Genomic DNA, 17,267 nt, shown 5'->3' with positions numbered 1-17,267 from the left:
TTTTTGTTGTTAAAGGATTTCCCATAAGGTATAATGAGAGAGGTTTTGTTGTTTGACTTGCATTGCCTTTATCTCCCCACCCTAAAGCACCTGAAATTTCTGAATAAGGGATACAAGAAAACTTGTAACTATTTCAGTTTACCTGTCCTAAAAGGTCACTTCCATTGAAAAGTACCATAATGTGGGTGAGTACCCAAAGTACCAAATATATGCTCGAATGTGATGATTTTGTTTAATTCCTCTATTCTATAGTTGTATAACACACACGCATGCACTGAATTCTCTGTTCGAGTTTGGTGATATTCCTTCGTGAATTTTAGTTATGAACTAAAGAAAAGTGAGATGTGTTTTTCCTTTTAGAAGAAGTTTCCCAGATCCTAGAGATCAACAAACAGTAGTAAGAGTTGCAATTCCAGGCAGGATCATGATACCAAAAGCAGTGAAGCAAAATAATTGAAACAATCTGGTTTTCCTTGCGAAATGTCCCCGCTCCCTGCTAGATGCCAGGTTTGAAGGATATGCTAGCTCCCCTCCCCCTCCACTCACTCTTGGGTGGATGGGGGCAATTCCTTTGCTCTCAGTGGCCTTTGGAAATTCTAGAAGAACACTTTTTGATACAAGTTGAATCAGTACAGAACATAAGTTACCTCTGCAGCCAGAAAACAAAAAATTCTAGTGGCATGCTCATGGTGCATGAACCTGATGTCTATAGCCTTCAGTCATAAATTTATGGGTAGTGACCCCCAATGGGGTCACTTCAGCTGAACACAGGAGTTCAGAAGGTACTTCTGTTACATTTAAAAAAAAAACCCTCTTGGAGGTGTGTGTGTGTGAGCTATATGAGCATAGCATGCCACTTTCAAGGATAGGAGAAATGCCTGAAGGACATCACACGGTCTGTAGCATTACCTTTCCCTTGAAACATCTTTTGAAGTTTAGTGGCAGAGGACTCATGCATATGTTTTTGATACATTATGGGTAGCTGTTGCATATTGCTGGCTATACCTATGACTGAAAACATTAAGAATGACTTATTGCATGAGTTCCACCATCATGTGGAGGGATTCTCCCCATCAAGTCACATTTCTAAGAAAGATCAGTTGCAGAATTACTCTTCACATGTTGGTAGAGAGCCATATGATAAACCATGTTAGACATAGATTTTGGCATGGATAATTTTGGGTCAATAAAAACAGGCCATTTGGGGTGAGGGTTATTGCAGGCATTCCCTGAAAAAGATAGAGAATCTTTAAGCACTGGATGAACTTAAACTTAAGATCTTTGTTCCTATATAAACTTCCATTGCATCTGTCCAGTTTTCTAGTATTTACCTGAACTGAAAATTGTTTGGGCATGGATGCCTGTCGTTTCTCAGAAGAAGAATCAGATACCATTTTTGAAGAAAGCAGAGGCAATTTTGGCACATCGTTCAGTATTTTGTTGCATTTACATTCCACTTTTCTTCCATGTGGGAATCAATGCAGTATATATGGGCTTCCTAAGCCAGATACAGATCTGCTTAGATTTAATATGGTCAGTATGTGTGGGGATGGGGGAGGGAATGAATAAATGAGAGTTAAGCTTAGGTAAGCTATTTTAGCCTCAGGCTCTGTCTGCAATAGGATATGATGCATATTGACCTATTTTGACTGATTGATTAAATGCTGTCAAGTCAGTGTCAACTCTTCGCGACCACATAGATAGATTCTCTCCAGGATGATCTGTCTTCAACTTGGCCTTTAAGGTCTCTCAGTGGTGCATTCATTGCTGTCGTAATTGAGTCCATCCACCTGGCTGCTGGTCGTTCTCGTCTTCTCTTTCCTTCAACTTCCCCCAGCATTATAGACTTCTCAAGGGAGCTGAGTTTTCACATAATGTGTCCAAAGTATGATAGTTTGAGCTTGGTCATTTGTGACTCGAGTGAAAATTCTGGATGGATTTGTTCTAGGATCCATTTGTTTGAGGATCCATGGTATCCTCAAAAGTCCTCTCCAGCACCAAAGTTCAAAAGTGTCAATGCTTTTTCTATCTTGGTTCTTCAAAGTCCAGCTTTCGCACCCATAGAGTGTAACAAGGAAAACCATTGTCAGAATGATTCTAATTTTTTTAGGTGTAGACACGTCACGGCATCTAAATATCCTATCTTACATTTGTGTACCTATCTTACATTTGTGTATATGTCAATCTATATAATAGTGTATTCAGATATTAATCTATATAATAGTATGCACATACTAATATTATATAGATTCAAGCTAAGTTTTAAAAAATTGAATTGTTTTTTAGATCACATTTCAAAAACCACATATTGTGTTTTCTTAAAACACCTTAGTACATTTGCACCTAAAAGCAATTTCATTAAATGGTGCTTGAAAGACTGTGAAAAATTAATATGGTCCTTACACCAGTATCCAAAATGTTCATAAGGAAGTAATCATTCACACATTTAAATTACTTGAGCGTGTCTGTAAACTTACCACACTTACAAAAACTTACAAATTACAAATCCAGTTACAATGAAATTTGAAAGGGTGAGGGGGAAAAATAAGGTATATGTTGAAAGAAATGAGACTGGCAATCTCAGGCAAAGATGATTCCCAGCAAGGGTATTCAGTATAACCAGCAGCTGGAAATGCACACAGGGTGGTCTTGTACTACACTGCTTCTAAGGGCAGGGCTGGAGTAGGGAGAGGTCGTCCTGGAGCAGTGTGGGGGCACAGCTGCTGACTAGTTTGTATGTATCTGGCAAATGTTGCCGGAGAGCATGAATTTGCACAAACCAAACTAGACATGAAGTTAAGCTGGTATGTTGACTTCTGTCCTATAGTCAAGAATGCACAAGGCTACGTAGTTGGGGTTAGAGAACCCTGTGAAGCTCCAGGTGAGATGCGTGCTCCAACAGAGGGCAGAGCTGGAGTGAGGTCTAAAATACCTTCAGGCTACTGCTCCCAGGTTCCATATCCCCACATGGAGAACAGAGAGAGTCTACTCTTCTTCTCAACTCCATCAAGACCCTGCCTGCTTGTTGCTCGTATGCAGCTTTGGAGGGGTGCAAAGTATATGGTATGTTCATTGGGGGACTCAAGCTCAGTGAATGCTGGTGGCAAGATCACCCAGCTGGCAGACTCCAGCCGGATGTCAGGGGTTTGGACAGGGCCCAGGGCTAGGGATGTGCAAACCAGTTCTAGATAAAGCCACCCCAGTTCAACAGTTCTAAGTAGAACCCGAACTTAAAAACAACAACAACAATTAGAGCTGGTTCTAGGCTGAACCAGACCGAGCCTGATTCTAATAGAGCCGTTTCTAACTGGCTCAAGTGGCTCGAGCCTCCATTTTGTGTAAGAAAGAGAATATCCATTTTGTGACATTTGCCTCCCGTGGAGCAATTGGCTGTGCTGCATATCCCAATTGGCCAGATGAGTCTGGCCCTTTGAGTGACTTTGAAAATGTGTCACTCAGGGACATCTGTCACCCCATTTGCCAGGGTGCCGGGATAAGGGGAATGCTCCAAGGAGGGTTATTCAAAGTATATTTAAAGTCCACCTTGTGGCTTGGAATCTTTCTCTGTCTCTGCTGCTTGCTTCTGCTGTTCCTCTGCCTGCTGCCTGAGAGAGACTGAGGACCTACTCGTGCTGCTGCTTTGGTTGCCTTGCCTTGCAGTTGGGACTGGTGGTCTCCAGAGAGAGGTTTGACTGACTCCTGCTCCCCTCCCCCATTTTTCTTTTTAAAATTACAATATTTAAATATTTTCCTGGCTGGTTGTACTGTGCTTAGGCATTTTCTTGTGTAGTGAGCAAGTGCGTGGTGCTAACCCCTGATAACTGAGCAAAGAGGCACTGTTTGAAGTGATTATCTTTATTGAGCAGTGGGAGAGAAACTAGCCCTATCTAACCCCAGCACAGCATCCTTCCAGTGGCTGTTGCTGGTTGTCTTATGTTTCTCTTTAGATTGTGAGCTATTTGGGGGGAGGGAGCTATCCTTGCTTATTTTTGTTTCTCTATGGAAACCGCTTTTGGAATGCTTGTTGAAAAGCAGTATATAAATATTCGTCGTCGTAGTATTCTTGGCCTCTGTGCTACTGCTCAGATTGGGAGGCAGTGTTCCCTGTAACAGGGATTCCCGCAACTCCCATAATCCCTAGTTGAAGGCCATTGTAGTTTGGGATTCTGGGAGTTGTAGTCAACATCTTGCAATCCCTGGTTCAAGGAAAACTGGTGGGAGTGGTGGGATCGTGACAATTTGGCTCTGCATATTTTTTTTTCATGGTTTCAAATAGCAGCAGCAGGGAGGAGGCAACTGGGATGGAGCTTATAGCAGAAATGGAGGGAAGCTTTAACCCTCCCTTCTGCTGTGATCCTTATCCAGATTGCCCCCCTCCTGACAGCTGCCATTTGCCCCTGGAAGGAAATTATAATTGATGCATTAGTGGGATCCAAGTGGTCAATAATGCAAGGGATTGCTGTGTCCCAAAACCAAGCTGCTTTCAATGAAATGCAGCTGACTTGAAGTGAGCACATGGCTAATGTACATGAGTTTCCCCCATGAGTAATATATTTCCACTATGTCTTTCATCATTGATTCCCATTGCTTATGTACCTGAAAAAAGTTCAGGGAATTAAAAGTATATAAGATAAAATAGCCTTGAGATACATGCTCAGACTACAAATATGACCTCATGATACATGATATAGTAAGGAATAAATGCATTAGTTCAGGGCTTTCTTTTCTGAATCATTTTAGGATGTGTCTGAAAGCTTGAATGCATCTTCCAGCAACAGCAGCACTCAGGACACAAGCGATAAGGTCTGTCAGCAGTTCCATTTATAACCCCTCTGTCCTTCACACCCTCTTAAAAGCCTCTCTTGAATTGATTTTTTTAAAGGTGCTTTAATGGTGGCAGCAGCAGCAGCATATCAATTGTTGCATGCAGCATAAAAAAAATTAATACTTAATATGCTGGGGTGATAAGTGAGCAGCACTTTGAATTCCACATAATGGGTAGGCACAGCCCCTTAAGACATTAATAAACTTCTATAAACAGTTGTACATTAAGAAAGCTCTGGGGATGTAAAAAGAAAACAAAACACCCTCAACAGATGTTTTTAAAATTATTTTTATTGAGGACTAACACATCCTATAACAAAGGCTTTTTGCCTCCAAGTCAACAGTTAAGTTGACTCCTCATACCTTCTGGTCAACATTTAAATTGATGTTCCAGTCTCTGGAGATCTTTCATCCCCCAGTCGTTGACCTAGTAACTAGCTCTCACTCTGCTTGTACAGTGCTGGAGGAGTATTAAGAAGTTTCTGAGGCTTTTCTTGTCTACACTTGATGTTCAGCACAAATCTATCTAACTATGTACTAGTTCATATAGGAATCACTTGAGCCCTTGTTAGAATCTTTGTAGCAGCAAGACATGGAGGGCAGAGAGTAAGCATGCCCATTGTTGGTACAAATGGGAGTGCCACCCCCATATTAAAAAGCAGCTGCAGCCCCCCATCCCATCTAGATCAGGTGCATCGCAAGAATAGGGTTAAAGCCCCCCACTGCAGCCCCAGTTCATGAGGTGTTGATCTGCCTACTTACATATACAGTTATGCCCATCAGCAGTAATGACAGGCTTAATGCCAACTTTTTTGACCCTAAGACTCTAGATGGATGCTGTCAGCCAGAGTAAACAGTTTAGACCAGTGATTCTCAAACTTGGGTCCTCAGGTGTTATTGGACTTCAACTCCCATAATCCCCAACCAAAGGCCACTGAGGCTGGGGATTATGGGAGTTGAAGTCCAATAACACCTAAGGACCCAAGTTTGAGAATCCCTGGTCTAGACTCTAGGGAGCTGATACATGCTTGGGAGATGAATGTGGATGTGCATGTGTCCTTCCCACTCCATCCAGTGCAGCACCTCCTAATTTATATTTGTGTTGTATTCAATTCACATATTTAGGGATGGTATGGCTAAGTCACTGCCTTTATGCATAGACACCTCAGGAGATGGGTGTGCCCATGTCTCCCCCGCCCCGCCATGTTTAGGATGGGCTGGCAGACAAATAATCTGGGGCGGAAGGGATGGCACCACACCAATATGGACAGAAGGAGGGACAGTGTGAGAATAATTAATTGCTGAGACAAGTCCACGTTTCCAAATGCATTGGGACTTTTCTCAGCAATTATTCTCACACTGTCCTTCGGACATACAATCTGAATGATCCCTAGTTAATAAATGACCTGAATCTGCATAAGGAACTTTGGTATGTGCATATGTTGTGGCATTGTTGGGCAGTTGCAAGTGCCCACTGTTGATACCTGAGACCATAGTCTTCATGTTTTAGTAGCAGGGCAATTCTTTTGGGGTTCACCCAGATAGGAGGAGCCTCATGGAGGATACCTTGCTGAGGGCTGAAACCTGGAGCCAGCCCTGGCATGTTACATAGCCAAGGAATGCATTTGCTTTAGCTATGTTAAGCTTTCTAATCCATTGGTCCATTTGGGCTGCCAGATATTAGGGATGTGCAAACTGATTCGGGTACAAATTGATTTGTACCCGAATCTAGCTGATTCGGGTGATTTGGAGACAAAACAAATCACCCCTGTGGTCCATTGGCTAGATTTGGGTACAAATCAAATAACGCCTGATTTGATTCAAATTGATTCAAGATTCAGATCCCTCCTACTAATTCCCTCAGATTCCCAGCTTTCTTTTAAAAAAAAAAGCTAACCTCTAGCCTTTGTAGAAGTGGAGTTATGGACCAAAATGTGTGGTCACTATTTTTCAAATGTTTGGATTCTTTGGTGTATAATAACTTTCCCTCAATGAATCATCATCATCATCATCATCATCATCATCATCATCAATTCAGTTTCATCAATTCATCATCATCATCAATTCAGTTTCTTCCAAAAATGGCTCATGGTGGTTTACACAGAGAAATAACAATAAGATAGATCCCTGTCCCCAAAGGGCTCACAATCTAAAAGAAACATAAGATAGACACCAGCAACAGTCACTGGAGGTACTGTGCTGGGAGCGGACAGGGCCAGTTATTCACCCCCTGCTAAATAAAGAGAATCACCGTGTTAAAAGGCGCCTCTTTGCCAAGTTAGCAGGGATTACACAATTTCATTTATTCTATTCATTTTGACTATCTTTTCATCACTGCCAACTGTCAACTGCCATGTGCCAACTATACCCCACTCCCCCCTGCAGGGTGGGACAACCCATTGCCACCCGTACTACTCAGTTTATGTTCTAGGATTCCCCCCCCCCAAAAAAAAATGTTTAAGCACTTTGGTGTCTAATAACCTTTCCTCATAATGAATCCCTATGAGGATTCATTACACACCAAAGAATCTAAACACCTCAAAAAATCCTAAAAGATAAACTAAATACTCAGTGGCTTGTGGGTTGCTGGGTAGTTGGAACATGGGATGCCACTAATTCCCCTCCCCCACCTGCAAAGCAGTGGGGTCAAAATGAACAGAAGAAATGAAGATGTGTAATGAAGACACCAAAGAATCTAAACACTTCAAAAATACCTTAAAAATAAACTGAGTACCCCAGTGTCTGTGTGTTGGGTGTGTGTGTGTAGTTGACACATGGCAGTTGACAGTTGGCACTGTCCAATGACAGTCAAAATGAACAGAAGAAATGAAGGCATGCTGTGAATCCTCATAGGGATTCATTATGAGGAAAAGTTATTAGACACCAAAAAATCCCAACACTTGAAAAATGATTGCACATTTTGCTCCATAACTTCACTTCTACAAGGGCTAGAGCTTAGTTTTTGTTTGTTTGTTTGTTTGTAATGAAAGCTGGGGATCCGTTTTAGGGTTAGGATGTGGCAACTTCTAATCCCCATTGTTTCCTATGGCAGAAATGTTCAAAATAAGTAAAAATTAAAATAAATTTATTAAAATTCAAGCAAGTGTCCCACTGTGTAATCTGAGTGGTAGGTGTCATCCATGGGGACCTACCCACCACCCACATTTGGTGCCCCTAGGACCTTGTTAAGTTGTCTGAATCAGTCAAAATCTGAATTAAATCAAAGCAAATACAAATTGAATCTGGGGTGATTTGGAGGGGGTAGATTTGGATACAAAACAAATCAGGGGTGATTTGTTTTGGTCACAAATCGAATTAAAAAATTGATTTGTGCACATTCCCTATCAGGTTTTGGCATGAAGAGTGGTGCAGTCTTGTGGGTTTCGGATGAGTTGAACGGATGAGTTGAATTTTCTGAAAGTATATTAATTCCAAAGGAAACTGCACTGTAGTTGGAGATTAGCCCTAAATAGTAATAGACTAAAGAAGGCAGAGAGTAATGGAGAGCTGAATATTATTGTTATGCTTTAGCTGCATAATACTGAGGTTGCTGGCAGAGATCTCATTTTCCTGGGTGTTGGTGCTATACAGTTTGATGGCCCTGGTCAGCAACTAGTTTTCCAGGAAGGCTATTTTGAAAATAGGCTGTTAGCAAGTTCACTTACAATGGGGCTCTTCACACAATTTTTCTAATGTCAGTTTGATGAGAATCTGAGATCTTCACTATTGTATGTGAACCTATTGAAGTCAACAAGCCCACTGCAGATCCATATTACAGATTACATACTTCAGATCTAGGGGTGAGCACAAAACCTGAAAACCTGGTTCGAGTAGAACTGGACTTGAACTGAACCAGGTCTGGTCTGCTTCTGTATACACTAGAGCCAGGTCTGTTCTGGCACAAGTCTGAACTGGTTTGGGCCTGGCTGTAGGCAGGGGAGGGAATTGAATTTTTTTTTAAAAAATGCAGGGGAGCCTTCTTAAATGTGGGGCAGCACCCCACCATTGCAAGGCTTCAGGGGTGCGGCCACAGGGGAGGGTCTCTTGAGGTTCCCACTTTCCCCACCTGCTGCCGCACATGCACAATGACCATTTGCATGTCTAGTGCGTATGTACAGTGGTCTCCAAAATGGCCACTGCCAGTGCAGAGAGGCTCAAAATGGGCTGAAAACAGCCCAAAACAGGCCATTTGAGAGTGTGGGGAGGCTGGCAGGGGAAGGGGAACCTCAGGAGACACCCCCTGTGGCCGTGGCAACACCCTCCCCCCCAAGCCCCGGTGGGTTGGGCATGATCTCAATCCAAACTGGGCCCAGTCCAGGGTGAGCCCTCGATCAGATCCATATTACAGATATTGACTTCATATTGGGTTGGTGAGTTGCCAGGCAAAGATCACCAAAAAAAGTCTGGGTTCATACAAAAATCTCTGTGGGAGCATGCATGCAGCAGTTATCTCAGATTCCTGTCAAATTGACATTAGATTAATCGTGTGAACAGCACAATGGAGTTCACTGGGTTATTCCTATATAACAATAATTCAAGGGAAATTAGCATAATTCCTATCAAACATAAGCTACTTTTCCTCTTTCTTTTCTTGCTTGCCAGCTCTTCAAGTATTTCAGATGAAGGGCTGTAAGTTTGTCATAATTCTAGGTTTCAGAAAACCATCTGTGCCTCCTTAGTGCCATGCAGAGATAAAGAAATCAAGGACAGATTTCAGATGGTATACCTACAGTGCAATTCTGAACATATGTATTAAATAATATGCCACATTTAGTTCACGAGGACTTTCTTCTGAGTAAATGTGATTAGTTTTGCAGAATCAGCTAAGAATGTATGATAGATGTTTGAGGATCACACACCTGTTCTTATCCTATGTTGTAAGAGGAAAACAAATGCCCTTTATAACTCTGTGTAATGACTGTGACCCTTACATCTCTGTTGATAAGACAGAAGCAAAAGGAAGGTGGAAAGATCTTGGTTAAAGGGGGTTCATAAATTGCTTGCAAAATAAATGTTAAATTCATAATTGTGTCTCTGTATCTGTATCTGGTGAAATGATGATTTGGAAGAAGGAGTGATGCTTCAGCTTTTAAACAATCATGTGGATACAGTTATTAGAAAATACAGCTTTTAAAAGTGCCCATGAGGTAGAAAATGATATCGATGAAACAAATTTTACACACACACACACACACACACACACACACACACACACACACTGCACTTGTCCAGGTTTTCTAGGATACATATTCCAATTTTGCTAACAAAGTCTATCTTATTTCTTTATATATTTATAAAATATAGAAAACCTTGGATTTCACATTTCAGTTTATTTTCAGAAAGTTGGCTAGAATAAACCAAGATTGGCTGCTTTGGATGTCACAACCAATCTTGGTTTGTTTTGAACCTCAGTCAGTAAAGGGATTCTTCTGAGGCTCACATAGGCAGGAAAAAGGCGAGCACATGCTCTTGAGGCTTGGTAGTGACCCGCAGAACCAAGACTGGATATGGTTCCACATGACATTCTTTCAAATCTTCCAGGGAGTGTGGAGACATACCACCACCCAATCTGAAGAAAAACACTGGAGTGCTGATAGCACTTAACATGAAGCTATACAGTTTAAATCAACTGTGAATCTTTGATTTAATTAACTTTTTAAGGTAAAGGGCAACATGATATTTATGTACAACTCAGTCTAGATTTCTGAATGCTGCATTCTTACCAGATTGTGGCAAGCTATAGATATGTCCTTTCAGATTTCCTTTTGAATACAGGTTTGCATTTTATACTTTTCTTTGACATGTAGTGTGGAAAGCTGAATAATGGTAGCTGGTACATTCACTCTCCTATCCCAACCCTTTTCTGGATATTAGCCTACCTGTGTGCAGATGCAGCAGGACTGCAGAGTAATTAAGCCTCTAATTTAATCGCCTTGTCTTAATAGAAATACAACATAAATCAAAGTATTGCTCTGGTAAGGCTTTCCAAAGGTATTGGCATTGTCACAGCTGGGAGAAAAATACTGTCCTAAGTGGGATATATTTCTCCAGCTACAGATAGTACATCCCAGCCCTCCAAAATTAGTCTTATGTTCTGTATTCTTCTGCGCCACACGAATCACTTGTTTAAATGACTCATGCGGCAATCCCAGTAGCTAATAGGAGTGTCCCCCCTTAAGCCTCTGCAATGATGCAAGAGCCTCTGGGAACTTTTCCCATTTGTAAATATGGTGCCAGGTGCAGTGGCATGAGTCTCTCAGCTAACTTTTGCCACTGGTGTTGTAGTTTGTGAATTGGTCCTGGGTGAGCTTTTTTGTGAACATGGGTCCTTGGCTAGCTAATTGCTGATGCCATCCCCAGGCAAAGGAAGCAGGAGACTAGACAGGGGACCGGGTCTCATGATCAGTGAGACCTGGTTCCTAGCGGTGAGCGGGAAGAGCGGGCTAAGCCCGTTCTCCCCGCTCAAGAATGGGCAGGGAGCCCTGGGCAGCCGGATCGGCCACCCACACAATGGCCGGCTCCGAGACAGAGCTGGTGGGGGCTGGGGAGCTTGGGGGCCGCGCGGCCCCTGGAAGCCCCAGTATGCCCTACGCGAGTGTGCAGGGCATACTGGGGAGACCCCCGAGCTGGGAGACTGGTTTTAAGCCTCCAGGCCGGGGGTCTACTCGTGAGTAGCCACGGCACGGAGCCACACTGCAGCTACTCACGAGCAGATAGCCCATGTTTGCGCAGCACTCTCTCTGCAAAACCGGGCTAAGGGGCAGGCTACAGGAGCGGGTTAGCCGCTCCAGAACCACTGGGCTCGGCTGTGAGCCCGGTGGTTCTGACGATCACAAAAATCGGGCTAGGATTTTCCTATCCCGATTTTTGTGATCGTAAGAATAGCCCCACATTGTGGATAAGTCAGGGACTGGGAGTGCTCATTGGGGAAGGGGCTGAGGGAGAAGAGATTTTAGGGTATGGAGATTAAGGAAAAGGGAGAAGATATATGTTGGGAAGATAAAGAAGGGCAAAGATAGTGGTCTGAAGGAAAGGAAAGGAGGATGGGAGCAGTTGAGTGATTAAGAGAGTAATGGATAGAGATGGGGACACCCAAATAGTTCCATCTTTGAAAAGAGTGGAGGGGCTAATATCCTACTGGAAGTGTTTTGTACAGAGGAGCCGGGAATTTTATATTGACAGACACCATTTGTGAAACTATTTGCAACATATTTGAATGATCATGGTGCAAAGCAAGTAATAATAGAATCACAGTGAAAACATAGTGTAGCATTATTCCAAAAAGATAAAATAAACCATTTTATTTTGCCCACAGCCTAGTGCTGCTGTTTAGTCATTGGCTCAAAGTGTAGATCATGGAAATCCCTGGATGGAAGGATGCTGAGAATTGACCCACAAGTCGGCTTAGCAGCAGTGGAGAAAGCCATCCTGCAAAATGGCTCTAGTATTAATTGCTTTTAGTCCCTCAAAGAGAGTGAACTCTGCGTCTATAATGCTGGGATAATGTTGATAAATGTGGCTATGCCCTACAGTGAGCCTTGGTGATAGGAACCCTTCGGAGTCTAATCCTGTTGCCTTTCTAGTTGAGCTTGAAAGCAGGCAATTTGTTATCCACATATTTTCACTTTGAATAGGTCAGAATTAAGAAAGTTGAGGATCTTTTTTTGTATGGGAGTATGAAGACATTGGGGCAGATTAAATCTACACTGGGCTATAATTGGTTGGCAGCCACTGCCATCAGTAAAAATGTCTGTTCTGTCATTATTGTTAATGTTAGGGACCCAGTTTTGGTAATGGCCATCCGCGAATAGTGACATGTAATTTTACTTAAGGCCCCTGTGAAAAGCTTAACCCATTCTTATGCTATTGCTTTGGAAACAAAGATGAATGTGGAAATTGGTTCCTGAAATGAGTGTCTCACATTGGCTTTCACAAGAAGTGGAAATGGATATGAGCATGACTGGCCATAATCATATTCCAAGTAATGTGAGACAATCATTGATCATCATGGGCTGGTTCACACTTCCTAACAGTCTCCTTGTGAGCATCTTAGGAGTGTGCAGGACGGCTTCCAGGTTTGTGACCAAGTGATGCTCAGAAAGTGCAGAAGTGTTTGTGAACTGGCATATCCATGTGGCACCGTGTTTGTGAATCTCCATGGTTGTACACTCAGCTCTTGAAGTTTGTTTTTGTGTGTGTAGCATTTCTTTGTTACTGTAATCAAGGAATAAATTGTTGTTTATACAGAACCATCACTGTATATAGTGCTGTTCAGAGTGACATAACCGCATGCCTTTACTTAACAGAACTACAGTCTAAGTTTTGATGAGAAAGAAGAGTGAGTGAGAGGTATTGCGAACAATGGGTGGATGCAAACAAGTTCAGTTATGTGTAATTCGGCCTCATTTCCAATAATGGTGGCTAGATGGAGACAGTGACCGATATGATACACAGTGCTAATGATGGCAGGAGGGTATTGTGGTACCACTGCTGTGGACACAGCAGTGGCACCACTGGAGGATGTCGGTTGCACTACCCACATGATCTCATTTCCCCCATGTCCACTATGAGAGAAACTATGGTAACGCTGGTGTACAACTGGTGTCCTTCCCAGTGGTGCCACTGCATCTGTGTTCACAGCTTCCTCTTTCCCTACTCCTTTCACTCACCCTTTGCCTTTGCCTTCTATGCTGCCAAATGAACCAGCAAGTGGGAAGAGTGAGTGGGCAAATAAGAGGAGATATCCAATATCTGATCTGGAGGACTCCCTTGGTATGTGACCTGAAAACCCACTGAGGGCTGAGTGGATGTATTATGATAGTTATAAAGAAATAGGAGCAGGATCTGGTGCAGAAACATTATGTCCCTGCTTAATGATGCAATAATTATCTCCTTATATGAATAGGACTGGTTTCCATGTACATATGCTTCCTCACTGGATCGAGGCCTATGTCTTATTCAGTCATGCACACCATACCAAAGGCCTATGTTTTTCTCACATTAATTTTTAATATTTAACAGTTAGGTGCTTCATATGAGTTTGTCAGAGATCCCATAAAGGAAATGCTGAGCTCCTAATAAAATCTACTAGTTTCCTCACTTGGATCTTAGAGTTTCGTTTGAAGTCACTTTACTAAACTTGCTCCTTATTCTCCAGGCACTTCAGATATATCTTGCTGATGTGTGTCTCTGTGTGTAATTTCCCCCACCACTCTTTGCTTCAGATAAGTATAATATGCAAAGGGCCTAATTTAGACAATAAGTTTAGTTAATCTGACAACTTTGGGGGTTCAAATCCATACGAATTGCTGACCTTCTTTTTGGAGAAGGCATTGACAAAATAGTCCATGTGTAGTGCACGGTTTTCCTTATTGCCTTCACCAATGCTACCTGAGTAAATTGCCACAGGAGTTTGTCCCTCAAGCAAAATTAGAAACAAATCCGGAGTGTCTTTGAGGAAACTGCTTGATCGACTTAGAGGGAGGTAGAAAGATTTTCAGATGGTGACATAAGGCTTCTGTACATCCCTGAGTTGTCCAATTATATCTAATTAAAAATGAATTAGGTGTTCTTTCTTCCATGAAAAACATCTGAGGAATGTTGAGGGAAGCCAAACCAGTTCTAAAAAGTCTGTGTGGATTCTGAACATTTGTGCTTGAATAATGTTGATTATTACGTATATGCTGCCAATACCTTTTTAGAGAGGAGCGCTGTCTGGTTGCAATGCTGTGATAATTGCACAAGAATGACTTGTGTGAATTTGGATGTATGGAGAATGGCACTCATGCCTACCAAGGTGAATACACTCGCCAACAGTACATGTGAGTCCACCTGGAGGCTCAATAAACTTCCTGTTTTGCTGCTTGCCCAAGACTGCAAAAACAGGATGGTTAGGAACTCTGCAGGCCAACATTCATGGGTGCAGGGCAGTATTTGGCTTGGTGGTTCACAAGTGGCACAGGTATAATCTGCAGCTAAAAGCCTAGGAAGTTAAAATAGCACCAAACTGTAACCATGTGCGCTAAATACCTGATTTATAAAGTACAGGAAGCCAGAGTAGTACCCTTTGGGTACTCAACTGAATGTATTCTGAGCAGGAGAATGGGATGGTATGCACTCTCCCCACGTAGGGATGCATGAATTGGCTCAACATTGAACTGGCCTTGAGCTGGACTGGCCCTGGTTCAACTTGAGGTCGACCCGAACCCCCCTGGCCAGCTCGGGGGTTCAACTGGAGTTATGCAGGTGTCCATTGTGCATGCATGGTGGCCTCCAAAATGGCCACCTCCACTACACAGAGGCCCAGAACGGGCCAAAACCCCCTCAAACCACACCATTTCAAGACCAGGGGGAGGCTGGCCAGTCGAGGGGGAACCACCAGAGATTTTTCAACAGCTGCGGCAGCACCCTCTGTAGGCAGTGAGTCCTCAATTATTTAAAAAGTTTGAACCCCCAAACCTGCTCGAAGCCGAGACGTGAAGTGTTCGGACATGTGCAAAACCAAACGTGTTCAGTTCTGTTCAGTTCAGGTTTGAAGCAAACTGGGAAAACCAGTTTTGTGCACGCCCCTATCCCCACTCTGGACCATGTGTCCAGGTGAGGGTTTGCATATATATCATGTACATACTGTACAGCTGTACTCACATGTGCTTCTTTCCATACAAATGGGAACCCTGCTTTTCCAGGACTCCAGTAGTGCAAAACATGTTTTGCCTGCATATAATCTGTATATGTGTGGGCTCTATGCAGATACTCTCCTTTGAAGTGTGGAGGCTGGGAGCTAAGCCAATATGATCTTCCTTCACTTCATACATACACTAACACCTGAATAGAACTATTTCATCTGATAAAACAAAGAACAAAAGAAAACATGGATTTTGTAAGCTGCATTCCATTCATTACCTATTAAGAGATGATGGAATGTTGAATACTGTATTTACTAGTGCCTTACCCAAATGCTTGTGATTCAAGACTAGAAATCTATACAGGATTTCAGTGCTGCATATGACTGAGATGTTTATAGCTCCACCTTTTATACTGGCAGTGGGTTGTCTTTTTTGCCTACTTTTTTACTCTCTCTGTGTAAAATGTGTTCCCCCACCCCCAAATCTAATAAAATTGAGTGTGTGCTGTGAAGTAATTTCCATTGAGATCAATGGGACTAGCTTCCACATAGTGTATTTAGGGTTGTGGTGTTAGACATGTTTGAATTCCTCAAGCAGATGAGTACTTTAATTAGAAAAGAGAGACAGACAATCTTTCCATGGGAAGTGAAATGTTTGGCACAGGACATCAATGTGGGTGGGTCCTGGAGGCAGCATTGCTAAAGCACTAGTCAGAATTCCTCCATCATCCTCCCTCGGGTCCAGAAGAAAAAATTAGAAAGATGAAACTGCAATAAAAGAGAAGAAACAGTCTGAGCCCCAGTATAATTACATCTTGGGTTTCTCGTTTGGTCCACCTCCGGAGTGAAGATCTAACACAAGAAACACAAAACAAAAGCAGTGATCTTTTCAAGACTGGCAGTGCTTAATAGGGTGTGGGATCATTTTCTTATATTTGTATGTCAAGGGTGTGGTGTGAGTAACAGGGTAAAGACAACTGTTTTAAGATAACCCTTTTTCAGACATGCTAAAACAGGTACTTTATAGAAAGTTGAAGAGAATAACTTCCTAATCACCTGACTATGTGAGTGAGTGAGTGAGAGGGATTCCAACATAACACTCTGCTCATTTTTGCACTTTCTACTTTTTCAAGTAAAACCATGAATTTCAAATTTTCAGATTCTGTTCTGCAAATGCATTGGCCTATTTATTCGAATGCTGCTGCTGCTGTAGTTTTAGCGGCAGAAGATGTACACTGAGAAGTCCCTCAATTAAATTTTTGCTTTAGCCATGACTTCACTGGATGATCTTAGCCAAGTCTCCATTTTCCTCCTCCCACATTTAGTATATTGGCAGGATGCTGTCAATGACCAGAGCTACATGGAGTAGTCGTCTCTGTGTGTGTGTGTGTGAGAGAGAGAGAGAGAGAGAGAGAGAGAGAGAGAGAGAGAACGCTCCTGGAGTATTCTGGTCTGGTGTCATTTATATAAGCTAAGTAGCTGCCAGTGGGCTTATCTAGACATGGCTAAGTTATTATTATTGTTGTTGTTGTTGTTGATATTATTATTATTACATTTTATATCCCACTCTTCCTCCAAGGAGCCAAGAGTGGTGTACTGCATACTTAAGTTTCTCCTCACAACAACCCTGTGAAGTAGGTTAGGCTGAGAGAGAAGTGACTGGCCCAGAGTCACCCAGCAAGTATCATGGCTGAATGGGGATTTGAACTTGGATCTCCCCGGTCCTAGTCCAGTACTACAACTCTAGCCACTACAACTCTACAACTCTACAACTCTACAACTCTAGCCACTACAACTCTAGCCACTACAACTCTAACCA

At 42.5% G+C, this 17,267-nt stretch overlaps 1 protein-coding gene across 11 annotated transcripts in view; it reads left to right on the top strand.

Annotated features, from left to right (window-relative positions):
• Positions 1-17,267, top strand: part of PCDH7 (protocadherin 7) — a 557,215-nt gene that overhangs the window by 185,476 nt on the left and 354,472 nt on the right. For 6 of the 11 annotated variants that reach the window (XR_008307989.1, XM_053253013.1, XM_053253009.1 and 3 more), the window contains exon 2: positions 4,741-4,803. The exons of the other annotated variants lie outside the window; for them this stretch is intronic. Coding sequence is in view for 5 of the 6 variants with exons in the window: in XM_053253013.1 (XP_053108988.1) it covers positions 4,741-4,803 (63 nt within the window). In the remaining variant the exon portion in view is untranslated. The remainder of the gene's footprint in view (positions 1-4,740; positions 4,804-17,267) is intronic. 11 annotated transcript variants of the gene reach the window in all.

The sequence above is a fragment of the Hemicordylus capensis genome, chromosome 5 (assembly GCF_027244095.1).
Source record: "Hemicordylus capensis ecotype Gifberg chromosome 5, rHemCap1.1.pri, whole genome shotgun sequence".
NCBI classification, from domain to species: Eukaryota; Metazoa; Chordata; class Lepidosauria; order Squamata; family Cordylidae; genus Hemicordylus; species Hemicordylus capensis.
Note: the sequence above shows the minus strand (reverse complement) of the source record. Positions and strands in the feature narration are given on the sequence as shown.